This window comes from Coffea eugenioides, chromosome 8 (genome assembly GCF_003713205.1).
Source record: "Coffea eugenioides isolate CCC68of chromosome 8, Ceug_1.0, whole genome shotgun sequence".
Lineage (NCBI taxonomy): Eukaryota > Viridiplantae > Streptophyta > Magnoliopsida > Gentianales > Rubiaceae > Coffea > Coffea eugenioides.
In genome coordinates this window covers 47,244,764-47,261,635 of record NC_040042.1, presented here as the reverse complement: position 1 = coordinate 47,261,635, position 16,872 = coordinate 47,244,764, and the positions used below count along the sequence as shown (strand labels likewise).

The window sequence follows — 16,872 nt, the reverse complement described above, 5'->3', positions numbered from 1 at the left end:
AACCTATCCTTTCCCCCCTCAAAAGTCAATCGAAACAACAAAAACCAAATCACTCCAATCCCTCTCCTTTTCTTCAGTTGGGATCCTCTATGTCACTATTCAATGTCAAATCCAGTGTCAATCCCACTTATCACGTGATGGTAAAAAAAATTTAAATAAACAGTACATGACAAATTAAATAAACAGAACACTTGACATAAATATAGAAGTGACACTGAATTACCACTGAAAAAATGACGCTGAGGATCCCGTGTGCCTTTCCTGAGCTAACAGGCAAACAAGCTGGGCACCTTGGTCTTAAATCTCGACATTTTTAAATTCACGTTAACCAAATAGTATGGAGTATTCTCTTTTGGTCAAAACATAGTGGTAAATAGTAAGCATGCCATTTTTTGATCCAAAAATCAATTGTGAATGGATATAGAGAGGAAGAGTTCGCATTGGCCAAGGAGCAGCTATGTGAAATGTATGCATAAAAGGAGTTCAGGAGATGTTTCTTGCCCTTTATTTTTTCTTTTGCTCTTTTATTTTTATTTAGTTTTTCCCCTTCTTTGATTGTTAAGCAATTAAGTTAATGCCTCTCGTTCAGAGTTAGGGATCTCTATTGTCTCTCTGGACTAATCGTGTTTGAGGTGCCGTGAGTTAGGCAGGAAAAAGACTTTGATCATCTTATTCTGCATTTTGACGCTAGTACACTTTGATCATTATCTTCACAAAAGATTAATGCCTCCACAATTTTCCTGTAGTTCATGTTTCTTAGTTTAAAAAGAGTTTCGTCATTCTGCTTGAATGGTCAAATTGTAGAACCCTCAAAATTGGACGAGGGACAAAACAACACTAGTAGTAATTGTCAAAATCGTGCCAACTTGTTCTGAATCACAACATTTTTGGAGCAGATTTTTATCTCCATTAAAGGCAATGAAAATGTTAGACTGTTGTGGATCCGTCTGAGAAGAAAGCCACAGCCCCAACAAAAGGGGCATTTATATAAGTTGCTGGCTCAGATTGCTGATAGTTGTTTCTGTCATCAGCGAAATTGTCTCTGCTATCAGGCCCTCCTAAGATGGCTCCCACGAGAATATTTGGATTAGGCAAGCGGGAATAGAGATATTGAAATCCGTCACTGCAGCTAACACGTCCCGGATGTGCATGCACTGATGGCACAGAGGAACCTCTGTGGTGAACATGCTGGGGATACCTTTGCCCAAAACCCACCATGTATGACATTTTTGCTGGATTATCTCCTAATATATAGTCAACCTGTCTCTTTGCAGTTTCTATGATCTTATCTGCTGTGATAGTTGAGACCCCACATGCTGCAACTCCTCCATTCGAGCGTAAATACTTGGCATATGTTAGGAGAAGGAAAGACGAAGAGGTAACATACTGGAGATTGCTCTCACTTTGTTTATAGAGAAGTCCCCCTGTCAACCAATGTTGTTGATTTTGAGACAGCCAGAATCAAATTTAGCATAACGAAACCACTAAGCACCACAATATGGGCGGCTGATTCTGTGAGGGAAACGAAAGTCATAAAAAAAATAATAATAACAATTTTCTCCAGCACACCTGGGGTATACTGGGCCTGGAAATTTGGCATTCCCGGTATCAAAGAGCAGATGTAGCTGTCAGAATGTGCTTTATACAGCTGAAATTCTTGGGTGCTCTTCTCCAAGAAACCCTATGTGAAGTTGCATCGGAGAAGCATTGAGCATGTAATTTAACGAATTTGTTTATTTGTATTGCAGGAAAGAAGGGAAGGCAAAAAACAAAAAAAAAAAAAAAAAACCTTTGCAAGCAGAACTTTTGTTCCGGGGCGTTTGTCATCCCAACTAAAGGAATAATCGTCATTATCTGCGCCAAGTGTGTGGCCATTTGATTGGATGTAAGCCAAATACGAGGAATTTTCTGAAGCTGTATGAAGCCAAGAAGCTCCCCACAATAGCTCATCCTAAATCCATGAGAGCAGAGCAGGAGATGGTAAGTTGTGACAGATGAACCTACGCTAGGGACATTAAAGAAAACCTATGAAACTGTTTCGTTCGTCTCACTTGGTATCCTGAATATGAGCAGTAAAATGGGCAGACAACAGAATTGAGAGAGTCACTGTAAGAGCCCCTGTGCCTGTCTGCAAAATCAAACACCTGCAGTTGCATTTGTTCGGGATTGTTTTTTATGAGAAGGGAGTGGTAATAAAAAGTTGGGGAGTCGAAATTAGTAGTGAAAAACTAACCTCCATTGCTGTGTGCAATAATTTGGTGGAATAATGAGGATCGGAATCTTTGAACACAATAGAGGCTGCTGCCAGTGCTGCTGCTGTCTCTGCTGCTACGTCTGATCCTGGGTTTTGGGAGGTCACTTTATACACATTCCGAGGTGTGTCCATGTCCTCTGGCCTTTCCCAGCAACGATGGTCTATATTCGGATCTCCAACCTGCTCCATTTAGAGGAAATAAAGCTTGTTTGCAATTTTCTATTGTAGAAGACAAAACATTCCCAGAAATCAATCAATTCGGCGGCGGTATGGTTAATGATGTACCTTAATCTACTCCTAAAACAGCTATGAATTAGTAAATGTTTTTTTTTTTTTATCAAGTGCGGAGTTTCTCACTTGAGCGTATAAGGTAGCAGGAGTTGCTGTGGCTGCTTTCAAAAGATAATCGGCACCCCAGCGGACAGCGGCTTTGGCATTCTCAAGTTGGTTATGCATGGAGCTACCAAACTCAATTATGCTCCATGCAAATAGAGTAGTAGTGAAAGCCATTGGCAGGCCAAACTTGACATTGTCTCCTGCATCATAATAACCTCCCGCAAGATCAACCTGTAATCCACGATGACAAAAATAAGCCGTCAAAAAAACTATTACTCCACCCACTAATTGGAGAGCATATATACATTAGTAGTATTAATTAATTACATGGTAACCAGAGCCGTCGGACAATGCAGAGTCACCCCTCCACGAAAGTCGTTGGTTCGAGGGCAGCTTCCCTGATCTCTGCCCTTCAAAGAAGAGAATGGATTTTTCAAGGGCATCAGAATAGTCTCGAGTGGTGAATGCATGAGAGGAGGATAAGGAGAAGCATAGAATCAGTAGTAATTTTATGGTAAACTTAGGAAGGCAAGAAGTCATGTTCGTTTTTCCAAAGTGAAAATAAACTTATAAGGAGGCTCTATCCTTTAGAAGCGAAGCATTCACTAGACTATGTTTTTGTTTTTTTGGCATTGGCACCTCCTCTTTATAGAAAGAAGAATTGGATGGATGGGAGAATGGGGGTAGTTAAGTTCGTTGGTGAATGCGTGCATGAGAGAGTGAGTAGTGAGTAGTGTGTTTGAAAGCTTGGACGCATCATCCATTCACGGACGGATTCAGCTGCGCCAATTCGGATAATAGTGTGTGTGTGTGTCCTACAACTCTACTACTAGCATAATACTTACAAGCAAAAGCTACCGCCCGTAACGGTGGGAAGAATAATTAGCCCCCAAAAAAAAAAACAAAAAGTATGAGACAGTCAAAAAAGACAAATACAAATTAATCTTTGAATGGAAGTCATTTTCAAACTCGCATCATCCCGTGCACTACAGTTACAAACGAGCACCAGGTTTTCCTCTCATTCATGTTCGTGACGGGACAAATTTTATCCACACTGGGCTGCGGTTCAGCTATGGATAGATAAAGGGGGGGAATCCAAGAACCCCCCCCCCCCCCCCCCCCCCAAAAAAAATTAAAAAAATAAAAATCTGTGATCTCTATAATTGCAATTTTGAGTTGCTTCCATGCAAAAAAAAAAAAAAAAATGTGATGCTGTCATATGACATACAGGGAAGGGCCTTGGATTTGACCCGTGAAAGTGAAGGAGGATGCATGTTTGATTCATCATGTGACTTTTGGGAACGCAAATTTCAAACTCAGCGACTGCGTGATTTTATTTACAGTACTTGTTTGTATTTATTTTGGGGTGGTTTAGGAGGGAATAAGAAATGCTGCTGTTTGAGCATGTGATTATATTAAGAAGGCGTAATTCAAGGTGGAAGGGGTGCTTGGAAGCCTACAAAGCCAGCACCAATTTGTTGTTGAATTTTTTGTCAGGATTGGAATTGGAAGTAGTAGTACCAGTAGCAGCAGTAGGTAGTATTTCATGTCGACGTTATACAGAGGAAATGGGATTCCATTCTACCATCTGCACTTGTTGCTTCCTCTCTCTCTATAATACTGTAGTACAATCCTTTTAAGAGATATATATTTTTTTTTTTAGGAAAATGCATTCCTCTAAAGGACTTTCTTTTGCATGTTTGTCGGATTTGTGGGAGAGTCTGCAACCTTGGACTTTCTTTCTTTTTTTTTTGTCTGTTCAACCTATAGCAAAGTGCTGACTAAGGAATGAAAACAAACGACAAGGTCATCAAAGTGAGTTAAAAAAAGTCTCAACACCAGAAACCAGCATATTACAGTAGTGTGATTGGCGAACTTATATGCATTAATTACGCGGAATGCTACGACTACGAGTTCGCTAGTCAAAGATAGAGCAGTCCCATTAGTTCAAACAAACAATTCCTGCGAGTTTGATCTTTTTCTGTTACTTTTGAATGTCGCGCCATAGTCACGGCCCCCAACACTTCCCGAAGAAATGAAATAGGAGCTGTTTCTGTTAGGTTTGCAGCTTGGGACAGACGCTCGAATTGGGATTTGCCAAAGAGCCTGCAAAATATACCCCAATAATTAATTAATTAGGAAAGGAGATGACATGCATCCTTCAAGCCTCCCAACCTTTAGCAGTTGGCGCTTACAAATATCTGCAAAACAAGGTTGTTTGGATGCCGGGTCATCTTCAAATGGCGGTGGAGCCTGCCCGTACACCATCTCACAGCTCATATCTTCGAAATCTGCATTTTCCAACAGCGCGCAGCAGGACTTGTGTTGGGTCATTTAAATGTTTAGAATAAGGAAGGTAACAAAACAAAAAACAAACAGTATATATGTACTACTTGGGGTCATAGTTAATGGAAGCCCAAATTCGTCGGTGAAGAAGTCTTGCGTGGGTATTTTGCACATGTTAACGCACATTCCTACGCACCCGCTGTTCTCCAAATACCTTCATTGAACATATATGCCAGACGATTAATAGCACTGCTTGACTTGGTCATTAAAAATGGGAACACTAGTCACTCTGTAACTGAACTGAACTATTATATATTCAGACTTCGAGAGGAAAGAAACGTCATGTAATACCTGCATTTCTTTATGCGCACTCCACTTCTTTGCTTTACTCCATTTACCTCCACTTCCACGACCTACTGGGTGCGGGCAAGTCAGCTTGTAAGGGCGAGGTGAAGAAACAAAATGCAACAACATTTTATCAGTTTTGGTAGAAAAAAGTTGACGCACAGTGGCGGCGGAGCTAAGGGGTGCAAATTTTCTTATATGTCCATTTCATATGAATTACAAACCAACCAATCATTCATCTGACAATTCAATTATGTTGCCAACTATATGTGGGAATCATAACATACATCTTGGAACAAGCACTCTTTAGCATAATAAAAAGGCCCTCCAATGAGAAAAATGGATCGCCAAAACTGTGGAAAGCAAAACTTGATCGAGTCTAGTCCAATAAAAATGAGAATACTACCTCTGAAGGCCCAACTAGCCAGTCGAAGAAGGGTACTGTTATCGTGGCATTGAATTCACAGGCCCATCTCGTCGGTGGAAAAAGCTTCCTGAACTGTCAAACCCAAATTTGATTTGGGTAAGCTACTAAGCTGTTGGCTCGTTGGTAGAAGAATAAGGAAGCTCAAAAGCATTAGCAGCTGGTTTGCCCGAGAGGTTAAGGGGGAAGACTTAAGATCTTCTGCACATAAGTGCGCATGGGTTCGAACCCCATAGCCAGCAAATTTTCTTCTTTCAATTTCTCCTTTTGGCCCTTTTTCTTTCAAAAATTAGCTTCTTCTCCCCCCCCCCCACCCCCCAAAAATTTAGTCTCCTTTCTTTTCCCTGTTTCTTTCAAATTAGCTGGTTTAAAAAAAGGCCGTGTGTGATGCGTATTCACTCTTTCATTTCTGCGCCTTTTTTTTCCAAATTAGCTTTTATTTTTTAAGATAAAAATTAGCATGGACTTATCACAGTTTCAGCTGGTTTGGAAATTGGAAAAAGTCGTGCGTGATGCGAATTCAATTTCACCCTTTCATTAATTCTACCACTTGCTATTTCTCATCCATTCCAGTCCAGTCCAGTCCAATCCAATCAGGCGGAAAAAAGGAAAGAAAAGAAAATACCTGAGCAGGAGCACCAGGAGGAAGCATGGACAAGAGCACCTCTCGAACCACTTGCTGCTGTTGCGTGCGATTCCTACCTTGAATCACTCTCTTAGAGACGTCCACAAAGCTTTCATAGTCATAATCAAACCAACCCTTCTTCTCTACTGGCGTCCCATCTTTGTTGGATTTGGCAGCAAATTTCTCCATTTTGCGGGCGAAGAGCGTCATGAAAGCCTTCTCAAAGAAACCATCCTTGTATTTTGTCTTCTGCCCGAATGGTGCTGGCTCTCCTGATGGCTCTGCAATCCCACACCTTATGCTAACAGTTCCATTTTTAAGGCGTAGTCTTGGGTGGTAACCACACTTTATTGCTGCTGCTTGGTTATGGACTTGGACTGCTTGAAAACTTGTTAGAACCACCATCAATACTCCCTCGACTTGGGTTGTGTTTCGCAAGAAGCAGAGCACGAGAGGCTTTCTCTACGCTTTTTCTTGGTCAATTTTCGCGACAGCTAATCTGGACGCGCACTGTCTAAGTCTAGTTGAAAAATGTCTAAATTAAGGACTCTTCATTTAGCAGCAGTCGTCCCTGGAGCTATAGATATTATGCACTCTTCTGTGATTTTCAGGAATCCCAAAGGGCATATGATTGGTTCATGCAGCTCCACTTTTTACGTTTCATTCCCTCAAATAATCAAAAACCATTCACCATCCACATCTTTGAGGGACCTTTCAAATGTCTAGAATGACCCGATCCTTCCCTGCGAATATACGGACGGAATGCAGTCTCTGCAAAACCAATGGTTATTAGCCTTAGAGCCTGGGCCCCGTGATGGCAGAAAGGGCAAACACAATATCAGAGCAACTGATTGCGGATGAGCCAACATGATCTATGATCGACTTGAGGCTGACGTAATGCCACGCAAGACTTGAAATTTGGCCGAGCCACGTAAGCTTTTTCCCTCCCGTTCAGGTTTTTTTTTTTTTCTTTTGAAATATATACTAACTATTGCCTGGTTTTTCCCCCATGTAATGTAACAGAAGTTCCCCAATTCGACCTCTTGCCTATCACTTTCCTCCTCGGGATCAAGAAAGTAGCAGGCATCAAATTCATGTGCCGGAAATAGTACGACTATCACTTGCCACTCTCCTTTACCCGTTAAGCCTGGGATGGATTGCTTTGCTCTAACGGGCAAAGGTAAACTCAATGGGGAGTGGTTAGTTCTATAAGCGATTAATCCTCAGAACTCGTGAATAATTTACATCCAGATCCCAAAGGGGGAAAAAGAATACAAGAATATTGGGTAAAATACACTAAACCCTCTTGTGGTTTGGATTATTATCATAAAGCCTCCTCATTATTTGAAAACCCCCAAAGAACACCCTTGTGATTTGGACTAATTTGGACAATGAACAGAAATCGTCTAATTTGACGGAAAATATGAAATTCCTATATTAACCTTGTTTCAATCTATACTAAAAGTTAGTTCAAGATTCACATAAGATTTAAAAACTTTTTCACTTCATTTGAGAATAAAGAAACGTCAAGTGGCTCATTTGAAAATTTCAAAACTTATCATCTTCTCCAAATCTCCACTTTTTTCTTCGACAACAGTAGAACAGCCACCAATTACCACAGCCACCATTCAACTGAAAACCCATTCTCCTTCAACTCAGCCTCCATCACCGCATCCACCTCAATCGAGCCCATGTCCACTGGCATCACAGCCGATAACACCCCTCCCAAACCATTATCCGAACCTAGAGTCGCAGCTGCAGCGGAAGCAAAAGCTGAAGTTGAAGGTACGTCCAGATCGAAGGAGGCTTTGGCAATGAGAAGCTCCGATAGTGCTGGTGTACGTAGACCGGAGGGTCTGAATTTGACTGGGAACTAGAAACTTCCGGTGAGGAACGAAGTTGAGGATCTTGAAAAGGATGCGAAATTGGGGAAAGTTGGTGAGGAGGTGGAAATGGATAAATTAATAGATTGTGACATTTTCCGGTGAGGTTTCACTAATTAAGGTGGCCGTTGATGGAGTTGAGCTTATGCCCGGAGATTGCAGGTGCGTGACGTAATAGCTAAAAATGGGAGAGACAAGGATGAAGAGAGTTAGGGTGGAGTCGTACCAAAGAAAATAGGGGAGTGTGTGAGTGTATGTTTGTTACTAATTTGAAGGGCGGAGAAAACGAGGTGAGGGAGGCACGAAGCTTTGAAGTTTCAGTCTGGAATTTGGGTGGAAATTGGGAAACTGTATTTGTGCCAAATTTCAGTTCAATGATAATAAAGTCCATCTGTATCACCGCAAATTGGAAATTGGGAAACTGTATTTGTGCCAAATGATAATAAAGTCCATCTGTATCGCTGCCTTCAGTTCCAAGCCCGGCACTGAAACTTCAAACCCACCTGGTAGCGCCGGAGTTATATTACTGAGCAGAGAGTAAATTCACTAAAGGCGGTGCCGGAGTAATATTACTGAGCAGAGAGTAAATTCACTGGAATTTGGGTGAAGTTTCAGTGCCATATTCCACATCCCAAACCCACCTGGTAGCGCCGGAGGAGGAGGATTTGTCCCGCCCAGCAGCCCCCGAGTTTACAACTAAATTCATCTGCTACAGTGATGGAAGTGTACGAATCAATCTATCAATGGTAATTTTTGCTGCTTCAATTGCCATGGTAACCGCCTTCATCGTCATCTTCAACACCATTGGGTCTTAGATTTCATCTAAATTCATGAAATTTCTACTCTAGATGGTTCAGGAGAAAGAAAAAAAAAGGAAGAACAAAGAAAAAAAGAAAAGAAAAGAAAAGAGAACGTAAAATTATCACATTACCCTTGATGTATTGTTATCACACTCGCTTGTCAAGCGTGTGTAATTCACTTTCCGTCAAATTGGATGATTTCCGTCCATTGTCCAAATTAGTCCAAATCACGAGGGGGTTCTTTTGGGATTTTCAAACAATGAGGAGGCTTTATGATAATAACCCAAACCACAGGGGGGTTTAGTGTATTTTACCCCAAGAATATTTGCAAACTTCTTCCAAGCTACCAACACGTTCTGCAATTCTCGTGCCGAGTAACATGCCAAGGCCACACAGACAAATAAGCTTCCCTTCAGCAGCAGCAGTTTCGCTCAACCATGTTTGACCAGTTACCCAACTGCAAATCAATAGGTACACAGAGCTATATCTAACAAATACATATGGTACATGATACACCATATGAGACAAATGAAATGCTACGACGTGTAATTAGTTACTCATCTTCTTAAGCTGCATTCGAAGCCCAGTACCAAGTGTCAGAGGGCCTATACCTTAGTATAATGAGTGATGTGACTTATTTCCACAAAAGAATCTCAGAGTTTAATGGAAAAAAATGAGAAGAAAAAATTATAGTAAGAAAGGAAAAACAGTAAGTAAAACGATTAGGAGTAGGCAGCTACTACTCCACATTTCACGAAGAGACCTAGGCACCTGGAAGACGCACAGAAAGGGGAGGAAATGCCCAGGGCCAAAGAAATTGGGAGTTAGGATAGTGAACATGAAGAACAATGACCAAAAAGAATAACATATTATTTTTACACAAAATATGAAGAGAAAGAAAAAGGAAGGAAAAAGAAATCAGCCAAAGTACAACTAAAAGTACACCGGCTATTTCCAGCAGATTGCAAAGGTATAATTCATGCTTGTTGAATAGCTAGCTGCTATCCTACAATGCACGTTTTCAGTGCTCAGTTGATCTCCATTGATGTGTTTCAAAACAAAGAACAGAGCAGAGAAATTCTAAGAGATGCAATGAGGTCATAATGACATGCAGGCCAATACAAAAGACGGTAATCAGCGATAAGATACCTTTGTGTGGAACACTCAAGTGAGTTCATTAGATGTTGCACGACAAATACTTAAATGAGTGATTTGAGCTCTACCTTAGTCATTAGATACTTTTGGCTTTGAAGCAAAATGAATAGCATTGGAACAGCCAAAAGTTGTCTTTGAAAGAGATATATTCCAGTTCGCATCCAGCAAAGGCCTTGGCTTGAGTCACAACATGACGATCCACTGTTAAAGGTCGAGACCAAGTGATATTGGAAAGAAATATTCAATAAGTCATATTATTTGTCGATGAGATATTCACAACAAACAAACTCCTGTGAATAAAAGCTACAACAAACACAATAAACCACAAGAAGTTGCAAATTCAAGGTCCATTCCATTGATTCCCACTATGAATACATAACTAGTGAAATTCTGATGTGAAGACAGTTTGGTTTTCCATCACACAGAACCCTTACACAACAAAACCTAAATATGCTTGAAACCTCAAAAGGGTCGAGAAGTAGTCAACTGCTACTCAGAAAAGCACAGCTTATAACTTCTAAGGTGCAGCTTGAACAGATTTTGCAGGCTGAACTTCTTGTGACTTTTCCAAAGCTGAGATCCTTCCCTCCAAAGACTGGTAAAGGCCAATCGCCTAAAGGAGGGGGAGAAAAATGGTAACATAAAAACAACAATGCCACAAAAAACAAAAAGAAAAATAATTTTTGAAGCAAGATACCACCAACATTGTAAGTGGTGCGGATATAATTTTCACAGCCATATTAAACAAACTTAAATACACCATTACCCTCTACCAATATACCATTACCCTCTACTATTAAATGTCAATTAAGTTCTAAGGTAATGACAGTTGATTCGCATAATTTTACAGCAGGCCAGTTGCTTCCAATGTTAAGGTAGCACGGCTACATCTGTAACTGCAGACAAAGTTGACATTTTGCTATTTTAACTGATGAAGTAGTCAAATTAGCACATTTTAGTGCCAAAAAGAAAGAACGGCAAATCCCAAGATTTACACAAATAGACCATCAAAATGATCTCATAATCCAGAACAAAATCCTTAACTGCTTTCCGTCCCATTAGAAAAGACTTTGTCTGCACTAAACAACTGCATATCGTGGTCAATCATAAACCTATAAAATCCAAGTCCCAGACAAACAAAAAGGGAAAAAAAATCAAGTAGGGCGACCAACGTCTTGTATTAACTAAGAATTCTTTTGATTTATTTCTTTTCCTCCACCTTTAAACTGTTCAAAAGCATAAGTTTGTGAGCATGAAAACATCTTTACTTACATAAATCCCTCAGAGCAAAGGCAAGTTGGGACTTCAGAACAGATGACAAGCAAGAGCTCATCCCTCAAAGAACATGGTCATTCATCCAATTTCTATTTGCATAAAAAAGAAAGAAAAAATCCCTCTCTGACTTCCATTTTTGTCCCGTAATAGCATTAGGCTTTTCTCCCTCATCCAATCAAATCAAAATAAAGCTCAACAGAGATACATAGACGGGCATGGATATGAGGAAAAATATCTGTAATTAACTATTCGCAGAAATGGAAAACAAAAGGAACGTATACAGGAAAGAAAACTTAAAAAAAAAAAAAAAAAAAGTCAAAAGAAGAAGGAGAAGAAGCAGGAACCTGCTGAGAATGGGTGCGATGGGCATTTTTGTAATCCTGTTGCAGAGCATAAATTCCCATGGCAGAAGCCACCGCTGCACCCGCGAAGAACGATGCTGTCCTCACTCTCAGTACGTATCCCATTTTTTTTTCAAATTTTTTTCTGCTCTGGGTTTTGTTCCTCCTGCTCGTCGATCGAATTCGATGGCAGTTCCCAGGATCCTAAAATCTGATTACTCAATATTGTTACAGCGTCACAGGCCATTGTGGGTGATTTCTAATGGGCTGGACTTCATCTTTGAATTTGACTGTGAACTTGGGGGTAACCGCTGGGTAATTGGGAGTAACCCCGAAACCCACAATATTCATTATGGGCTGGACTACATGCTTCCAAAATAATCGAAGAGCCTTGTGGAAAGCGGACAATACCTGCAGAAGTCCGTAGCTGGTCTCTTTTTCTTCTCGATTCCTTTTTTCCCCCTAAAAAAAAGAATGTAAGGTACCAATACTAATTTTTCATAGTAATAAAAATAAATAAATAAAATTTGGAAGAACAACATATAATCAAGGCAAAGCTATTATGACAGCATCCAATTTTTAGGGTATTAAGGACAAGTAAATCTTCCTTGCTGGTTCTTTTCAGCACCACCAAGTGCTTGTTTTCGACAACTTCTTAATGTTTCTGCTTTTCTGAGGCCAGTTTATGAAATGTTTATAATAAAGAAAGTCCACTGAAAATTTTTTTTGAATAAGCAGTTTGAAGGCTTTCTGGCACAATTGTTTATGTGCGTATGATCGAATTATAGCAGCAGCGTCGACAAAAGTGCTTAAATAAACTGCCTTTGGACTTGATTGGAATGGTCAGTTGAGTTTTTGGGAAAAAAAATGAGCAAAACCGGAAAGCCAACCCTACACCAATATTTCTCTTGGCAGCAGAGAAGTCGTGTGCAAAAATTATTATGCCCACTGAGCAAAATTATTATTTTCCACCTTTGCGTGGTATTGCTAAATTAGGTTTTCTACGCATGATTTTTTCTGTTTGAGCCTGTTACTCTTTATTTAATGAGCTATGTTTGATCTTGCAATGGACTAGCGTTCGTTGAGAAAAGAGCATGGAGCAGCATTTTATTTTATTTTTTAAAAAAATTTTGCCTAGGAATAATAGAAAACTACTTTGCATATACGGAAACTCATTCCACTCGTTATCAATCAAATATAACAAAAAACTATTTGTCAAATTTTATTTTGCTCGTATAATTAACACATTTTTCAAATATTATTTTTATTTTACGTACGTTATATCCAAAAAAAAAAAAAAGACGCTACAATATTTTTTTTAAAAAAAAATTATTCCAAATAGTCTACTATCTAAACACATATTATTATTAGAGTATTCGAGCACGAGACTATCCGTAAGGAATGTGAAAATGGGCTCACTTCCTTTCAGAAAAAAAAATAAATAATGAAAAAAAAAAAAAAAAAAAAAGAGTGGGAGGAAAATTGACTCGTCATTGCCCTTGTTTTCTTTAATAGCATCTGAAGTGTATCTTTGACTTTGGGAGCTAGAAAGAGGATTATTATTATCACTGAGGGCCGGCCAACTGCCAACTGCACTGCAATTTTCTAATAGTTCCAAGGAGTTGCGACAATGCAGGATGGTGTTACCCCTAAATCTCTGCAAATTCCACAGAGAGAGAGAGAGATGCAAAGCCTCACTAAACAGCTCACGTGCTGCCACCAAATTTCTGGGCGGTGTACGCTCTAACCGGTCCCTGAGTTGTTCCATTGGAGTAATTGATGATCGGCTCAAAAGTCAATACACGCAATTAATTATTTTTCCATACCTGTATACCAGCAACACTGACCGTAATAATAATAAGTATCATATCAGAGAAGCCACTCTCAAAATCCACCCCCAATATTATTATTATTATTATTATTATTATTATTTACAGCCTGTCTCTCATCGCCCAACACCTCATGTAGTAAGTACATATTTACTGCACCAAGAACCAAAAAAAAAAAAATTCTCAATGGTTTCCTGGAACTAATTTATTTATTTATTTTTTGCTTTGATTGTTAAATTAAGCTTCCTGTACTTAAAAAAGAGTATTATGGTAAACGAAATATTGTCCAGAGTGTGATAGTAGCAACTTGAATCAATACTAGTACTGCTACTAGTGTAGTAGTATAAAAGCAGATTACATTAATAATGCTTTGATAAATCATCCATTATGATCAGTAGATGTTGCTGTTGATGTTGGATTGAGTCCGAATTGTGTGAATGGAAGCAAGAAGGAGTCTTAGCTCCGTTGGTGAATGGGAATGATGGGGGTGTGGTGAAGCTGACGAATGTTCATGGGGGAGCACACACTTGGATCGCCATCTAACAGCTTCTCTGCGACTATGAGATTAGCTGCCTCTGTTGGATGAAATGCATCCCAGAACACATATTTTGCTCGATCACTGCACAGAAATGAGCTGCTTGCATTTGCCGTCTTCCCCTTTCCTTCGAAGCAAACAAATGGAGGGAAATAGCCACCACAACAGGGACCATCCCCATTCTCGAAACCTGCCAATCAATTATTATCGATCCATCCCAAAATAATATCCAAACAAGTACTACTATCAGGAATCACTCCACAATTCATACTACTAGTCTACTACTACAGTAGTTCTTGTCTGAATTTCAGGAGGATGCCCCATCCGAATAAACCATCAAAACTTTTAATTATAAGATGTTAAAAGTGGTTACCTTCCCCTCCCCAGTCCCCACCCCTTCCCTTCAATACAATTTATACCCGTACCACCAACACAGCACCAAATCAAGATTCTCCATCGAAAGAAAAGAAAAGAAAAGAAAAGAAATGGAACTCTTTTTTCTTCTTGTTTTGTTCAATAAATAACTAACCAACTCACCGTATTGATGATAATTTCGTATCATTCTTCTGAAGACATCGTAGGAATTGGCGTACACGAATACAGCTCCAAATCCCACCTCTCTGTTGAGTCGATTCAGCCCTTCTTTTAGTTTGCTATTGTAGCCTCTCACCACCGAATTTACTTCAATCGAACATTCTCCCTCTGGGATAAGGCGGGTGGCACGGACATAAGGGATGCATCCAAGAGGTCCAACTCCAACTACCACGAATTTTCGAGCACCTAACCACCGCAGTCGCTTCACAAAAACATTTATTTATTATGATTACCGAGTATTATACATCCAAGAACCAGTAGCGATCGCGCTTCCCATCAATGTATATAACCCATCAGTATTTTTATGATACCTTAAGCTGCGTGGTTAAGTTGGAAACCATATGATCTTGCAACACTTCTGGAGCTATTTTGTCACCAGAAAAGGGAAAGGATGGTCGGAAATAGCTGAGAATATCATTTGATCCAATTGTAATGGAGAAGATTGCTTTGCTTAGGAGTTCGTTGGTCTTCTCTTCTCCCATTAGATTCACCATGTATGACCTACTCTTTTCAAAATACCCAATTTGCTCTTTCAGCGTCAGTCTTCCTATCTGTGAAGCATCAACACAAGTCAAAAAAATAAATAAATGATTAGTAACGCATCCTTAATACTCTATTATGCATTAACTACTAGTGAATGGTAGAAAAGCAAGGAATACAGACAAAGAACGTTCCCGTTTGGTCCAAAATCCCTGAAGCTCCTGAAGCATAATTAATTCCTTCATGAATGGCGTTTGATGTAGTGTTAGGGGCCAGGCAAGGCGGAGGAAATGACGTGGCCCCAAGAACTTGACCTGAGTACATTAGAAGCCATGCAATTACTTGCTCGTGAAAATTATTGAATTAACAGTACGTGCTAAGACTTGGAAGCTACTACTATTACTCTGCTGAATTAATGAATGAGGTTCGGAGTTTGTAACGCGATTAAGCGACTCTGGAGCAACCCCCAACCTACCCAAGAGTGGGCTGCTCCTAAATTACTACCAACCAAGTTTGGAAGTTTATAGTTTTTTCCTTTTTTGGTCAATCCTCTGGACAGGTACAGATTGTCTGTTGTTTTACTCAGAAGAGCGCATATGGGTTTACAGTGTGCAAATCATAAGGTTGTGGCAGAAGGTTCCCCCTTCCCAGTCATTGCCTCAAAAAGAATATTACAGTAAAAAGAAAGAAAAAAGGTTAGAAACTTTAGCAAGGCAGAGGAACAAATTAATTACTACTACCAATTATATCTGGAATTGTGCGGCCATTGGTAAACCTTCCGGTCGGTCTTCCCCCGGAAGGGAGGAAATCGATGCCATAAGGTGGAGAATCCGCCTTAGATAGCGTAAACAAGTAGTCGTTGTTCCCTGCATCCACCAATGAGTCTCCGAACACAAAGGAAGTTAAAGAAACGCAGGGGAAAACGTGCAATTGGATGACAACCAATATTGCGCAAAATGTATGGATCTCCATTATTGTCATGAATATTGCCACGGGATCAGAGCCAGCACCAATCGTGGTAGACACATATATAAGTGTGTGCGTGTATTTACTGTCAAAGGGCTTTGTACGTTGATTACAAGCCACACGGTTTGCATGACTTTGCTTGAAGAATGTAGTACAATTATTGAAAGCGTCTTCGATGAATTCTTCCATCAAAACTATTCGTCACCAGTGGAGCCTGATGCAAATTATATTCGTCACCAGTGGAGTCTGATGCAAATTTTCCTGGCTCTTGTTGAGTAGTTCTTATTAGGTGCCTGCAGCTAAATTAGTTACAGCAAAGAGGATGGATGATGTTAGTAACTATTGGCCTGAGATATATGAAATTTACAAAATATCTGAGTCCTTATGAGTGCATGAATGTTGGATGACGAAGCTAACTCGACCTTGAACGTTTTACCTCTAGATTTTTGCATTTAGGTTGTCAGCACAACACTATCTTTTCATATATAAAAAGTGGAGACGAACAAAGTTTCTATCTAGATGATTCCCACAACCAACACCGCGGCGGGGGATCAAAACAAGGGGAGGGGGGGTTCATGTTGATAGACGGTTAGTTGGTATCTGTATCTAGATGTTTATTTCTAATAATCAGTTAGATGCATTTTAAACTTATTTTTTGTGGTTCGGCTGATGATTATAATTGCATATATAATCAATGATTAATCTTTCATATACTAACGGAATATATGCTATCAATTTTGGATG

At 39.8% G+C, this 16,872-nt stretch overlaps 3 protein-coding genes, 1 long non-coding RNA gene and 1 other non-coding gene across 7 annotated transcripts; 1 reads left to right on the top strand and 4 right to left on the bottom strand.

Moving 5' to 3' along the window:
* Positions 1-798: 798 nt before the first annotated feature.
* LOC113781381 (endoglucanase 1-like) lies at positions 799-3,219 on the bottom strand. The gene is made up of 7 exons (XM_027327299.1): positions 2,918-3,219; positions 2,612-2,821; positions 2,234-2,434; positions 2,052-2,144; positions 1,790-1,951; positions 1,570-1,681; positions 799-1,424 (listed from the first exon to the last, which is right to left on the bottom strand). Exons 1-7 carry the CDS (start codon positions 3,128-3,130, stop codon positions 928-930), a joined length of 1,488 nt encoding a protein of 495 aa, XP_027183100.1. The 5' UTR covers positions 3,131-3,219; the 3' UTR covers positions 799-927.
* Positions 3,220-4,379: 1,160 nt separating this feature from the next.
* LOC113779302 (beta-carotene isomerase D27, chloroplastic) lies at positions 4,380-6,996 on the bottom strand. Of its 3 annotated transcripts, none has more exons than XM_027324850.1 (6): positions 6,271-6,991; positions 5,628-5,720; positions 5,228-5,289; positions 4,984-5,090; positions 4,766-4,881; positions 4,380-4,696 (listed from the first exon to the last, which is right to left on the bottom strand). In XM_027324850.1, exons 1-6 carry the CDS (start codon positions 6,673-6,675, stop codon positions 4,538-4,540), a joined length of 942 nt encoding a protein of 313 aa, XP_027180651.1. In that variant the 5' UTR covers positions 6,676-6,991; the 3' UTR covers positions 4,380-4,537. The 3 variants fall into 3 exon arrangements, with proteins under 3 accessions (XP_027180651.1, XP_027180652.1, XP_027180654.1); XM_027324853.1 differs by having other exon boundaries at positions 4,551-4,696; positions 4,786-4,881; positions 6,271-6,983; XM_027324851.1 differs by lacking the exon at positions 5,628-5,720 and having other exon boundaries at positions 6,271-6,996.
* Positions 5,805-5,887, top strand: TRNAL-UAA. The gene has a single exon. It is a non-coding gene; the product is annotated as a tRNA-Leu (tRNA).
* Positions 6,997-10,333: 3,337 nt separating the features above from the next.
* LOC113779751 lies at positions 10,334-11,938 on the bottom strand. The gene is made up of 2 exons (XR_003469488.1): positions 11,728-11,938; positions 10,334-10,721 (listed from the first exon to the last, which is right to left on the bottom strand). It is a non-coding gene; the product is annotated as an uncharacterized LOC113779751 (long non-coding RNA).
* Positions 11,939-13,938: 2,000 nt separating this feature from the next.
* Positions 13,939-16,134, bottom strand: LOC113780920 (GDSL esterase/lipase At5g41890). The gene is made up of 5 exons (XM_027326704.1): positions 15,903-16,134; positions 15,346-15,476; positions 14,994-15,233; positions 14,626-14,884; positions 13,939-14,278 (listed from the first exon to the last, which is right to left on the bottom strand). The coding sequence occupies exons 1-5, from the start codon at positions 16,132-16,134 to the stop codon at positions 14,010-14,012; spliced, it is 1,131 nt and encodes a 376-aa protein (XP_027182505.1). The 3' UTR covers positions 13,939-14,009.
* Positions 16,135-16,872: the final 738 nt, after the last annotated feature.